Source organism: Sesamum indicum, linkage group LG2 (assembly GCF_026168435.1).
Source record: "Sesamum indicum cultivar Baizhima isolate 11 linkage group LG2, ASM2616843v1, whole genome shotgun sequence".
Taxonomy (NCBI): domain Eukaryota; kingdom Viridiplantae; phylum Streptophyta; class Magnoliopsida; order Lamiales; family Pedaliaceae; genus Sesamum; species Sesamum indicum.
This window is the reverse complement of record NC_142658.1, coordinates 16,293,148-16,307,552: the sequence shown is the minus strand read 5'-3', so window position 1 is coordinate 16,307,552 and position 14,405 is coordinate 16,293,148. Positions and strand designations below refer to the sequence as shown.

General features: G+C 36.7%; 2 protein-coding genes across 11 annotated transcripts; one reads left to right on the top strand and one right to left on the bottom strand.

Annotated features, from left to right (window-relative positions):
• The first annotated feature begins 1,997 nt into the window (after window positions 1-1,997).
• LOC105155850 (Pentatricopeptide repeat (PPR) superfamily protein) lies at window positions 1,998-5,360 on the top strand. The gene is made up of 2 exons (XM_020691889.2): window positions 1,998-3,252; window positions 3,427-5,360. The coding sequence occupies exons 1-2, from the start codon at window positions 3,072-3,074 to the stop codon at window positions 4,872-4,874; spliced, it is 1,629 nt and encodes a 542-aa protein (XP_020547548.1). The 5' UTR covers window positions 1,998-3,071; the 3' UTR covers window positions 4,875-5,360.
• Window positions 5,361-6,224: 864 nt separating this feature from the next.
• Window positions 6,225-9,680, bottom strand: LOC105155849 (protein NONRESPONDING TO OXYLIPINS 2, mitochondrial). Of its 10 annotated transcripts, none has more exons than XM_088877665.1 (4): window positions 9,373-9,680; window positions 9,129-9,278; window positions 7,750-7,794; window positions 6,225-6,968 (listed from the first exon to the last, which is right to left on the bottom strand). In XM_088877665.1, coding segments are annotated over exons 1-3 (324 nt in total). In that variant the 5' UTR covers window positions 9,546-9,680; the 3' UTR covers window positions 6,225-6,968; window positions 7,750-7,793. The 10 variants fall into 10 exon arrangements, with proteins under 10 accessions (XP_088733791.1, XP_088733792.1, XP_088733793.1 ...); XM_088877666.1 differs by having other exon boundaries at window positions 6,225-6,619; XM_088877667.1 differs by having other exon boundaries at window positions 9,160-9,278.
• Window positions 9,681-14,405: the final 4,725 nt, after the last annotated feature.

Sequence of the window (14,405 nt, the reverse complement as noted above, 5' to 3'; positions counted from 1 at the left end):
TAATTGCCTATGAAACTAACCACTACCTAGCCCATAAGTACTGGGACCGGTAGGTCACGCAACGCTTAAGTTTGATCTCAGCAAAGCCTATGATCGTGTGTGGTGGATCTTCTTTGAGAGGGTACTAAATAAGTTAGGTTTTACTCAGAACTTTATTTCTCTTGTGCACATGTGCATGTCCACTATCTCTTATTCAGTTATGCTCACGAGTCATAAGTTTAGTTTTTACTACCCACAAAGGGAGCTCCATCAAGGGGACCCCCTCTCCCTGTATCTCTTTTTGTTTTGTACATATGCTTTGCTCTTTAAGTTCGGAAAGGTAGAAGCTAGGGGGAGATCCAAGAGTTGGGGTTGAGTTGAGGAAAAACATGGAAAGTATCTTTGTCTCCCTGCTACTGTTGGCCGCTCAAATAGTGAAGTTTTCCAACACCTCAAGGACCCAGTTTGGGAAAAGCTTCAAGCCTGGAATTGTAAGAACTTGTCACATGCAGGCTGTGTTGTTCTGCAAGTCCATGGTTCAGGCTTTGCCAACTTATGTCATGAGTTGCCTCCTAATTCTAGCTTTGTTGTCTCGGGAGATTGAGGAACTGATGACTGATTTTGTCTAGCATAACAAAGGCAATAGGAAGGTTCATTGGATAGAATGGGATAGGCTCTACACCGATAAGGAGGGAGGGTTAGGTTTCATAAAACTGGAGGTCTTCAATCAAGCTATGTTAGCGAAGCAACTGTGGCGCATTTTCAAGAATCATGATAGCTTGTTAGGCGAATTTTGAAGCATAAATATTTCACTACGGACCTATTCTAAGCCAGAATGGGGACGGGTACTTAGCGAAAATCGCTGGAGACTCGCGACCTCATTCAAGCGGTGGCACATTTGGGAAGGTAGGGCTGTCAATATATGTCAGATGCTGGGTACCTAGGCCGTGTTATTTTCAAGTTGTGACGACACCCAACATGTTATCAACAAGGCCACAATTGACAGCCTTTTGTAGTTGGGAAGAGGCAGATGGACTAGGAAGCTCGTGCGAAGTGTGTTTCAATCAGAGGACGTTGATTGTATTCTGGCGATCCCTCGGGACATCGCTGAGGCTGAGGATGAGCTGTTGTGTCATTAGGAGAAACATGGGCGGTTTACGGTGCAGAGTGCCTATAAGGAGAGGACCTATCACCAGCTCGAACAAGAATACAAGAATTTAAAAAATTATTACAAGCCTTTTGAGTTAAACAAACCCCTGTAACAAATTACGATAAATCTTACAAACAGAAAGAATAACACAATACTTAAGCCTAAAATCCACAGGATTAGAGAGATAAAATGGATATAATAGAACAGAGATAAAGGCTCAGATAAGCCAAGATCCAGAGGCCACTCAGGCCAAAAGACCACAACCCTTCAGATTTCACGGTTGCTTGAATTCACAGTGCCACAAAGGCCTAAAACCACAAAGGCTTATTTCACAGAACCACCAAGGTCGGCCACAAAGGTTGAGCCACTAACGCAATCAATTAACCCAGTGCCTTCAAACTTTAGGGCATGAAGAACTGGTTATGTTTTAGAGATGAGGGAGGAAGACGAAGATGGTTTTTTCACTTTTTGTTTGTTAACTTTTTGTTGACTACTAAATCATTTTTGCACCAGCCATTTAAAGAGACTGACCATTAAATGGCTAATAACAACCATCATCGGAGAAAGAACAGTCACAAAGAAAACAAGGGAGAAGAGGGGAGACCCAGGGTCGTTTGAGGGAGAGAGAAGAGATGCAGACAACAGGGAATGTGAATAGGATTAGAGTTTGAGTGAATGAGAGAGAGAGTATTAATAAGGCAACAGGCGGGTCAAACGTTGGTGGGCCGAGTTAGTAGGTTAGGCGGCTCATTGGGCCTAAGTGAGAACAACCGTCCAGTGATGAGAAGGGCCTAGGCCAATTGGTTTTGGGCCATTTTTATTTACAGTGCCTATCGCCTTGCGAGTGAGGTTGCTTTATCTCAAGGCTCCAAGGCTGTATGGGTAGGTTAACGATGCAGAGTGCTTATCACCCTCCTCCTCAGGGCCAGGTAGTTGGTCCTTCATTTGGAAGGCTCCTGTTCCTCCTAAGGTGTATCTGTTTGCTTGGAGGGTGTGTCGCAACGCTTTGCCAACCACACTGAACCTCGAACGACGGGGACTAGTGACCAAGGGGGCATGCCCATGGTGCAGAATCGAAGGCGCAATCTCCTTCATATGTCGCACCGCTGCTCCTTTTCCAGTTTAGGGTGGGCGATGTCCTGTATCCCTTGGAGTTGCGTTTCTCAAGACTTCGATGATCCAGAGGAATGGCTGCAGGGCTTGCACAGGGTGCTGGACTGCTCGGGTTTTGGTTGTGCATCGCTGGTCTGTTGGTTCATCTGGTGGGCGAGGAACAAGATAACTTTTGAGAATGTACCCACTATTGCGGATGAGCCCATGCAACCAGTGGTTAGTTTGGAGGGGTCCTTTAGAGGGTGCAACGTCGGGCTGTGGCACAAGAAAACACCACGAAGGCGTCCCAGAGTATTTTTCCTTAGAGTTGTTGCGTTGGCATCCCTATGTTGGCTGCTGCTGCCTGCTTTTCCAATGTCTGCGAATTTGATTTTGAGTTATCAAAGTTTGATTGGTTTCCCTCAAAAAGAAAATTGCGATTGCTAATGAGATTAAAGAAAAGAAAAGGAAACATTTTTATTTAAAAATCCAAATCAATAATGGGAAAATTTTTGGGGTATTTCTGTTGGCAAGAATGTAGCAAATAGGTCAAAAAATAAGCTAGCAACAACATTTTTATAAAATGTATATTTACCTACTGTTCTTGAGCACCACTCAAGCTCAAGACTTGTGTGTCGAGCTAAAAGTAAAAAGGGGGAAATTCTTCAAACTATATCTCAGTTTAATTTATTCAAGCTCCATAATAATCTGTGGAGCTCCTCGGCTTGTTTACCTCCCTAATTCGGTTTATCATGAATTTACCAATATACCTTGTCGCTCTTGTTCATATGGCCCAAGTTCTGTAGTATAAAAACTATAGAAAATAGTATAAGTTTACCATCACGACTTCATGCTAGCAAAGCTAGCCTTAAGTGCTCCATTTGCCAGCAAAATCAGAGCGACTCAAAAATACCACTTTTGTCACTTTTTTCCCCAACAAATCAGCAGATGTTTCCAAGCGATTCTTGAAAAGGGTTATATTACATGGACCAGTCTCATACCAGAACTGGCTGCAGGTGGTCAACTATCAGGTATAGCCTTAAGAAAAGCCTCTCAACTATTCTGCTCTGCGTCCAGGCCAAATGCCTATACTCTAGTCCATTTAACCCGTGCTTGTAGTAATACTGGGCTGTTTTCGTATGGTGAGCAGCTTCATTGCTACATTCTGAAATCTGGGTTCACCTCTAACGTCTTTGTTTCCACAGCTTTGATTAATTTGTATGTCAAGTTTGAGCGTGTGCACGATGCATATGATCTGTTCGTTGAAATTCCGGAACCAAGTGTAGTTTCTTGGAATTCTTTGATTTCTGGGTATGTTCGTTCTGGGCAGTTTAGGAAGGCATTGAAACTGTTTGTTCAGCTGGACGAATCCAATCTTTGTGCAGATTCATATTCGTTTACTGCTGCTTTGTCTGCTTGTGGGCAGCTGAGTTTAGTGCAGGTGGGAAGATCAGTGCATTCCAAGATTGTGAAATATGGTGTGCAGGACAGTATTGTTGTTTCCAATTGCTTGATTGACATGTATGGAAAGTGCGGTTATGTTGCAGAGGCAATGAAGGTTTTTGGAGATATGATTGAGAAGGACATTATTTCCTGGAACTCTGTTCTAGCAGCAAATGCTAGAAATGGGAAGCTTGAACAGGCATTTGCAATTTTGCATCAGGTGCCAGATCCTGATACAATCTCATACAACGAACTTATTGATGGCATTGCACGGTATGGAGTCATAGAAGATGCTATTTCTGTGTTATCAGAAATGCCAAACCCAAATTCATCTTCTTGGAATTCAATAATAACAGGGTATGTAAACAGGGGCAGAGCCATCGAAGCCCTGGAAATTTTCTGCAAAATGCATTCAGGTGGTGTTCCTACGGATGAGTTCACATTTTCAACTATATTGAGTGGCATTGCTGGTTTATCAGCTATTACATGGGGGAGTTTGGCACATTGTTCCGTGGTGAAGAGTGGGTTGGATGGATATGTTACTGTGGGGAGTGCTCTTATTGACATGTATTTCAAATGTGGGCAGATAAAGGAAGCTGAAAGATTATTTCAGTCACTGCCAGAAAGGAACTTGGTTACTTGGAATGCCCTGATATCTGGGTATGCACACAATGGTAATCCCGCAAAGGTAATTGAGCTCTTTGAGGAGTTGAAAACAATGAATTATTTACAGCCAGATGAAATTACTTTTCTCAATGTTATTTCAGCATGTTGGCATGGTAGGATCCCTCTGCAGGTCGCGAATCAGTATTTTGAAGCAATGATGACTGACTATATGATCGATCCCATGCCAGAGCATTGTTCTTTAATGATAAGACTCATGGGACAACAAGGACATGTAAGCAAGGCTGTGAAGATGATTAATGATCTGGGATATAATTCTTGTGGAATGGTTTGGAAGGCTTTGCTTAGTGCATGTGTGACTTGTGGAGACATTAAAGTTGCAGAGGCGGCGGCTAGAAAGGTGATAGAACTGGAGGGTGATAATGAATTTGTGTATGTAATGATGTCCAACATTTATGCATGCTATGGCAAATGGGACGATGTGGGTGGCATTAGGAAGGTGATGAAGGAGAGGAACATAAGGAAATATGCTGGTCGCAGTTGGATTGAAGTTGAAGATGACACTTCACCATCCTTGATAATGTGATGCAGATACAGTTGGGGTTCATAGAAACTTTTTCTGCCTGAAGGAGGTCCAATCCCTGTGTTCTGCTGTTCAGTCTGCATTAAGGGAAAATCGCGGGCTGGTCTCACGGTCTGCAGCTCTGTAAAGAACTTATGCTCTCCGGAATCAATCATGTCATGTCATCTTTCACCATGATTGCCAGTCACCGTGCCACTAGTAACTGATGTAGGGATCTCCGTCTACGGTTGTACTGGTGAATTAAAGTGGGAAACAGAGGTATAGAGTGAGCGCCTTCCGACATGATGCCATTGGTGATCAGACAAAATCCATGTGTTAATAAGCTAAAAGCTGCTATAATTCTCTCCTGATCTGAAATATCTTGTCTAGTTTGACTTATATGAGAGAATTTTTACAGCATAAGATTATCTGCTTTTCTGAACTTCCTTCCGGCATCAAATTGTTTGTTGATCATTGCATATAAATTGATACTTGAGTACTTCTGGTCAAGGATGGGACCAGTCCGGCGGGTGAGATGAATACTTTAAACAAAGTTTGACAGATGAATCCTAGCATGTGGTTAGGATGTTTTAGTGTGACTGTGCTTCTCTATGGCATTGGTATGCTTGTTTGTGCCGGGAGGCTTGAAGACTCTACCTTTCATCTCTCCATCTATTATACTCCTGAACTATCAAATAATCTACTAGGGTGCTTGTGAACATGACAGTATATGAGACGAATATTATTTTGGACTAAAGATTAAATTTCACAAGAAATCATGTAATTTCTTTAGAAAAGCCGTAATAGCAATAAAATCAGGAAGGCACTTTTTTTCTTTCGTTGTCTTTTCTTATATTTGTATTGGATAAATATTGCCTCTTTACCATTACCTAAAGCAATTTTCTGGTCTGGGCTTTATTGAAGAATGTAGGTAAGTTACATGTCCAGAAACAAGTGCTGATTAACATGTAGTGTTCATCCTTACCTTGCTCTTGCATGCTTGATCAACTCCATAACTGCCTTCTTAAAACATATTGGTTTCTATCAGAGTTCATGGCTTACTATGTTCTTACATTCACTCTTAAAACTACCCTTCCCGAGAAATCAATTCATGTATATTAGTATTGCAAGATCTAATGAACACCATGAATTAAGTCCCCTAGGGCAGATTTCTGGGTCTTCAGATCAAGAGTCACAAGCAGGCACAAAACATCAAGATGGTAGCAGATGAAGTCTTACGCCCACACAATATGCCATTTTCTTTATTTGGAATTTGGTCTGGATTTACACAGACAATAGGTAGCTCTCATCGACGCTCCACTTTTCAGTATAGACAATTTAACTTCATGTTTTTCAGGGCCAATGCAACGTGAGTTCAAAGATAAAGTGATGCTGTTAATTTCAGAACCTGGAGTATGGTTTAGGCTCTAACAAGCAAGCCTGAGGTACAAATGTTAGATTTCAAGAAGACAAAAAAGAAAGGGTGTCAACAGGAGGAGGAATTCAGCTTACGTGAAACCAAATACACTAGAGACTACCTTACAACCAGAAAGAAAACAAGTCAACTTCCAGCCTTCCAAAATGTAAATAGAATTTGTTTCTTCCAGAGCATTGAAAATCAATATGCTGATCTGGGATCTTGAATAGTCTTATGGGTTATTGATAACGTATGTGCTGGAAAGCATAGGAGCTCTGCCCTTACCAATTCATATGAAGATAATTCTGATAGCCTGCTAACAAAAGTCACCTCGGAACTGACAGACCCAGCTCTAATACAACAAACAAAAAACTGGTATCAGGAGAACAGCTCGAGAAAACCCCTCTCCTCTCAAACTCAAAACAACAATGACCCAAATAAAGAATATTAAATGGCTGAATATCAATTATTTACTCTCTTTGACCAACAACAAGATATTATAGCATTGATGCTTAAAACAATCTCAGTTGATTAACTTGGCCTCCATACGATAGTACAACAGGTAAGTAGTCAAAAGTGCCCAATGGGTGATGATTCTCAAGACATGAAATATAGGTGTTGAAAATATCTTCAGGACCAACTCTAGAGCAGATGACTCAGCCACTCCTCCAGAAAAAATTATCACGTCCCATCAGTTTCATCTGGAGAAAGGATAATTAATGTCACCATGTGTTGAACTAACACACAATTACTCCAATTAGAATTCAACGAGGCTATAATTGGGTATGTCAGCGATTTTGTTCCCTCCCCTCATTTTGTTATTCATATGTCATCTTCATACAGGGACATTTTAATTGAGCAAACTACGTTAAGATCAGTGGACCTACAAAGCATTCAAATTGCAATTATTGGACCAGTTCATAATGGATCTTCTCCACGGAACTTTCTTACAAATAAGTTAGACCTATTTCAACAAGGCAGGGCAAAAACATAGGTTATTTTCCAAAGCAACCTAAACTAACAGTTCCAGTTTTTAGTATACCGTCAGATTCACACTAAACATATTCACATTATGGAATTTTCACATTATTTAGGTACCCAAAGAAAAGATTAGAGACTGGGATTGAGCGCGAGATTCCACAAAAAATGAGTACTACTAAGAAACTAAAACATTGAAATAATATTGTCAGATACTATTAAGAAAAATTTGCTTTAGATGAACATCTATTTGCATTCCATTCTGTGAAATAGATGACAAAAGAAAAGCTGACCAAAAACCAAAATTATCAAAACTCCAAATCAAACTACAAGTACAACATGATCATATTTCACTTCCATATTAAAATTGTTGGGATATAAGTCCATGAAATAATACGAAGGATTGGAGTCTGTTCTACTCTGCATCCAAACAAATATACTAGTTTCTTAAGAAAATTGCCAAGTGTTAATACACGAGTAACACAATGAACCATAATGGACAACCTTGTAAATTTCTCGTATTTCTTTCAAAGTTGAAAACTCATGTGCCTGCAGGAACCAAATTCCAGTCAGATAGCTGATTGTTGCCATCCACCCCAAAAGAAAAACCCAAATTAAGTCACTGTAGAGGTTGAAGTGATGAGGCAATTCCTAAGAAAAGGATAAAAAGATCCTGCACTTAATTTTGGGGTGTTTCTTCCAAAAATTAAAAATCAGCTTATGTTGAGAGTCTTGAGAATTAGGTACCGTCATATAAGAAAGAATTGATTGACAAGGTTGAAAAATACCCAAATTAACCAAATTTCTTATTTTACTATCAAACTAATTTGTTATAATGTTAAACTTGGAATGCTACAGTAAATCAGTCAGTGAACAGGGCCTAGAAAAGTTTGGTCATTACTGTATCTGTATAGCAAGCTACTAATGAAACAACTCCAGAAGTGAGACGTATAATCAGCATAATGCAGATGGTAGTCTAGTCTAGGCCTCCCATACACTAACTAAAACAGAAGATATTGTTTAGCCTTGTTAAGACCCATCTCTTTTCTGTCTGAGTAGGTGGGGTTATGTTTGTTAATTTGAGGAGGCTGCATGCACTGGGGGAAGTAAATTAAAAGGGTCATCAATTGCCTTGTTTATAGTGAGGTACAATTTAAACAGAAGCACGATACCTTTGGGTCAATAGAGCACACTGCTAAACCATTATAGGCCCTTTTAACAGAACAAAAATGTTTGTGTAAGACTCAAATGAAAAGCTTCTACGTGATGGAACAGGAATATGCATAAATGACCTAATGCTTATAACGGCATGCCAGAGCTATCAAGCTGCACCATGGAACCCAGTAACTCAAAACATCATATATACTCAATCTGATTAAAGCATCTAACATTAACACAAAGATGCAGGTGTATGATATTGATTATGTCCTAAGAAGTAATGCAATTCAATTGGTGAAATGCACATGTACAGCAATTTCTTCTGATGCATGCATATCTAGCAAGTCTAATCAATTAATGCATTGGGAGTCATCCATTACTATGACCTGAATCACAGAACCACTCCTTAAACAAGTGATTTGCCAAAAAGTTTTTAGTTATTAAATCTGAAACCTCCTGTCAGAAATTTCACCACATTGATTTCTTACAAATAAATGCAGACACAGCGGTATTTCCTTACTTAAACCTTACAGACCCTTTTAGTGATTTCAAAAAGATAAGGTCGCAACTTTTCATGAATTTCTTTTAGTTCGTCCTGTGACACTTGAACTTAAACTAAGTAAAAAAACATGACAACACAAACACAGAGCACAGCGTCGCAGCCAAAAAGTTCCGTAAACAACAAAACTGGAAGCAGAAAACAGAAGAAAAAAATAAAAACATACTAGAGATCTGGAGAAGTGCGGCAGAGTGTACCCTGAGAAAGAGCTCTACAACACCTCGACGATGAGCTCAGGCATGATGTCATCCTCGCCGTCGCCACTGCGCTATGTAGCGGCAGCATTGATGCCGTGCTCCCCAACTCCGCTGGTGACCTAAACCCCAAATTGTTCACTTTCTGATTATTAAAAATTTAATTATACCATAAACAAAATGAAAAAGAAAAAAAGAATATCAATTTAGGGATACCTGGAGAGAGAGAAGCGGCGAAGAGGTAAAGGAGAAAATTTTGAAGTGGGAGCGGGTTTGGCAAACGACGCCGTGGCTGATCTCGTATAGGAAGCAGGACTTGGTTTCGAAATGGCGGATTTGATCGTAGAAACGGAAGCCCTGGTGAAAATTCTACTGCATTTGGAAGCCATCGTCGAACGAATTCAGATCTCTAACGATGAAGGGTTTTGCATAAACGGATGCAAAGCTGCCTTTTTTATGGGTTAAAGGTTGCAGAGGGTTTAGGACTTTAGGGCTTAGAAATGGCCCCCGAAAATTGCAAAACTGTCCTAACTTACCCAATAATTACATAGGGTTTAGGGCTTAGAAATGGCCCCCGAAAATTGCAAATTTGTCCTAACTTACCCAATAATTACATCATGTTGCGGACTTGCTATAATACGTGGCCATTTCAAAAAATTATTCGATGCAGTGTCTGCTATGAAGATGCTTCGAACACGCCTCAAATACATGTTGGATATGATATCGGAGTGTTCAAAAATTAAAAAAAAAAACTAAAAAAAAGGGGACACAGCGTCAGATACGCCACAGACACAGTTGTTGGCGTGTCCGACACGTTTTGGACACATTTTAATTCTTTTTATAATTTTAAAAAAAATTGGACTGTTTTTTTTAAATCATGCTTAATAAAAAAGAAAAAGAATTTATTCACTTTTCTTAAAAGTATTAGGATAAAATTAATAAAAAATTGAGAGATATTCATGATTTAACTAATTCAAATTATTAAAAAATTTTCATTGCGTTTTTTTTAAATAAACTGATTATGTATATTTTTAAAGTCATATCTGATTAAAAATATAGATGTAATACATGCTTATATTTTATATTTTATCTTAATATTTTTCATATTGCATATTTTAATTTTTTGAAAAATTAAGAATATATATAATAAAAATATATATTATACATAGCCGTATCAGTGTCGTATCGTGTCCTAATTTTTTTTATATTTTTCATATCGCCGTGTCAATGTCCATGCATCACAGTGGACTTGCTATCCCATTAAACTTTTTTTTTTCTTTTAAGAGGTTTTAATTGAATAAAATCCTTTGGTGCAAATTTTTTTTATTTTTTATTTTATTTAATATACATATATCATATATATAAAAAGAGTTTAAATATATATAATATTATTTTTATACATATGATGTGTATATATTGAATAGAGTAGAAGATGAAATAATATTTGCAATAAAAAAAAAATTCAATCCACTTTTTTCTTGATCTAATGAATTTCATTAATTAAAAGCCCAAAAGTTCAAGAAATTTAGATCCCTCATCACAAAAAACATCGATTCGGATAGGACTGTCCCAGTTAGCTCCATATGCCTGTTTAGACACGTCATGGAGCAAACCATTACACGATTTAAGAATTTTCTGAAAATCCCATTTGGATTTGATTCCCCATATTCTTTGAATTCTGAGACATTCAAGTGAGTTGCACGATCAGCATCTTCAGATTTTTCTTTAATCCATTTGACAACATCCGTCGAATCTGTTTCAAAAATGGCTTTCTCAAGAGCTAGATCATTCATCCTTTCAGTCGAAAATCGAATTGCTCAAAGCTCCACAAAAAATGCATCATATATTAAATATTAAATAAATAGAGGATGAAATAATATTTGAAAAAGAAAAAATCAATCCATTTTGATTTCATAATCTCTTGCATATGGCATTAATTTTGTATCTTACCTTTGGGCTAAATTGCTGTACTGGTCCCACAAATGAGGGGGATTTGCTTTTAATGCTAAAATTATTAAAAACAAATTACAAAATTAGTCCCAAGATTTTATTTCCATTAATTTGTAAAGGAAAAAAATCGTCTTCTCTTAAGTTTTAAATTATGATATTTCCTTGATAATATAATAAGAGTATATATATGTGTATGATTTTCTACGTACCCTTAAGATACTAAAATTTATCAGATATGAACCTGAAAAAAGATACACTAATTATCAGATATTAAATCACATATCTATTTTTAATTATTCAATATCAATATAATGCATTTCTGTACGTAAATAGATGCACTAATTCTGGAGAAAAACCAAAACTACAACAGTTAATATTCAAAAATTAAAATAAAGTATGGATATTTTTCAACCAAATTACATTTTTTACAACATTTATCCATTTGATATAATTTTTTTTGTCCCCTTGGATTTGCGTTTAACTTTTATTTGATGAATTTCTATGATTCAAAAATTCAGGATTTTTTTTATGTATTCTATATATTATTCCATGTTAACTAATTTAAATTATATATTTATATATTTGGGTAAATATAATTTTTGGTCCCTCAACTATGCCACTTATCCAGATGTGGTCCCTCATATTTTTCCCTTATCAAACTTAGTCTCTCAAGTTTATAATTCCGTCAATTTTGGTGTCTTTCGTTATCTATCCGTTAGTATTAACGAATTTGTGAAATAAAAGGAGAAAAAAAAAATTTCTGCTAACATAACAAATCAAAACCGTGACTTTGCATGAAAGAATAGGGAGCCTCACCATTCCACCAAACAGACCAATATGTTCTTTTTGTAAATAAAATATTACTTATAATGTAAAATAAAAAAGCATGTTAAAAAATAACTCAAAATCAATCAATAAAAATTAAAATATAACCAACTAAAATAACACAAACACTAAACAATTTTATAATCACAACACCGAAAATAAATTTTTATTATGGTTTAAGTTTTTACTGATGTTCAAAATATTTTGAGATTTTTTTTATGTATTTGGTGACATCACTTTTATGTATTTGTTTATATGCTCTGATTTATGATATTGTTTGGTATTTGTGTTATTTTGGTTGATTATATTTTAATTTTTGTTATAAGTATATATAAGATAACAATAATTGATATTGGTTGATTTTGAAAATTTTCAGCATGATTTTGAGATGTTTTTTAACATGTTTTATATTTTACAGATAGTATAATAATATTTCATTTAGAGAAATAATTAATTGATGTGTTTGGTGGAATGGCGAGGTTCCTTATTCTTTCATGCAAGCTCATGGTTTTGAATTGTTATGGAAGCCAAAAACTTTTTGTTTTCTTTTATTTCACAAATCTGTTAAAACTAATGGATATATAACGGAAGAGACCAAAATTGATGGAATTTATAAACTTGAGGTACTAAGTCTGGCGAGGAGAAAATAAGAGTGACCAAATCTGGATAAGTGGCAAAGTTGAGGGACCAAAAATTATATTTACCCTATATATTTTTTTTGTAAACTATCACATTACGTTCAAATTAATTTAGAATTGTTACTAAAAAAAAATATAAATAAAAAATTATGGCAATTTTTGACAAATCATCATGATGTGAATAAGAATTGCTCTCTAGAGAAGTCTTTGGCCTCATAAGCTTTTTGGACCAAATTCCTTGCAATCCTGAAAGAGGTTCTGCACAAAATAAAATAAAATAAAAAAAGAACAAAAAACATTAACATTCCAACGTTCAAGTGAGTAAACAGTCGTGGAAAGATAAAATTAAGAGAAATAAAGTAGTAATGAGTGCGTCGGAGATGAGAAAATAATATGATTGCTAAAGTGCTCTCGCAGTGCATTTGTTCGTGTGTTCATGCAAAAGAGGCATTACCCTTAGCCTAGGGGGAAAGCCTAGCTTTTATAGCCGCAATTTCTCAGCAGATGAAAAAGTGTAATCCCTAAGTACTCAGGTCGGCAGTTGCTATTGATAAGTTTCCTCAAAATCTGAAAATTGTTAACAAGATCTCAAAGTGTCCGATTAGGGGGAGTTTCGATTCAATAAACCTTCTGGGGGATAAGTCCTAAGCTCCCAAGAGGTGGTCGGGGCACATGCAATATCCATCATTATCTCCTTATCTTTGACACTACCTACGTAGACGTCTGCTCTTATTTTAGATGAATAATTTTGCACCACTTGGGAGCGTGACCAGCCTGGCGCCCAAGTCAACTTCGGACCCCCTTGGGCCAACGGGCGGTTGATCGTGACCCACTCTCCCGAAAGTCCATATGCGGTATATGGGTCGTGGAGGCTACTCCCTCTCGAATCTCACCCATCTCAAGGCTTCCAACCATGCTTCTGTGTAAATTGGCCCTCCAGGTAGGTCGGGCCTCTGTTTGGGCCAGGTGCATATTTTAGGCACCACATCAATATGTACAAAAAATCTTAATAATATATATGTAAATAAAATCTAAGAATTTTTAGATGTCAAGTAAATTTAGTCGATTAATTTAGCAAAAGTTTACAAGTTCAATAATTTTAAGTTAACGATAAATATGCATCTAATAACATATATCTACATTACTTTCATATCATCGGCACATGACAAAAAATAAATAAATAAATAACTGGAACATCTTTCGTAATGGTCAAAATTAAATTTATAAAAAGTTTCTAGGATTTGTAACGGCTAGTCATCCTTTCCTCTAACAGGCGTTACAAAATGTTAGTAACTTTTACAATAGTTGTTACTATTTTGACTCGGATATTGTAATGGCCGAGAAACCATCACAAGCTTTGACTGGATAACGAAATTGACTTTGTAACTTATTTTTTGGATGGCCTCTGACTAAAAAAAATTGTACTGCATTTTAGACCGGCTTTTGTAACACCAAAAATTTTATATTTATATCTTTTTGGAACGGTCATTTAAACTTGTTTTGGAACGATTTTGACCTTGTGTTGTAACATATGTTCTAACACATATTATAATGGTTTTTCTATCAGCTTTATGTATGTTTTTGTACCTTATTTTGTGATAGTCATGGTGACTTGTTTTGGAGTGGTTTTTGTTCTTCTTGTCGGAACAACTGTTGTAATGGGAGGTATGAAGATTTGTATTTTTTTTTTTAACTTGATTTTTTGTAATGGTGTTTTGATCGACTTTGTAATTTGATTGGGACGATTTTGTAATTATTTCTAGATTATGTCCGGGAAAAGAGTATTTCAATGACCGTTTCAAGAATATAATATTTATAATATTATTTATCATTATA

Coding starts and splice junctions, on each gene's coding strand:
- LOC105155849 (XM_088877665.1), bottom strand. CDS start 9,545: ATGGCTTCCAAATGCAGTAGAATTTTCACCAGGGCTTCCGTTTCTACG. Junction 9,279..9,372: donor CGCCGCTTCTCTCTCTCCAG/GTATCCCTAAAT, acceptor TTTGGGGTTTAG/GTCACCAGCGGAGTTGGGGA.
- LOC105155850 (XM_020691889.2), top strand. CDS start 3,072: ATGCTAGCAAAGCTAGCCTTAAGTGCTCCATTTGCCAGCAAAATCAGA. Junction 3,253..3,426: donor TGCAGGTGGTCAACTATCAG/GTATAGCCTTAA, acceptor TTGTTTCCACAG/CTTTGATTAATTTGTATGTC.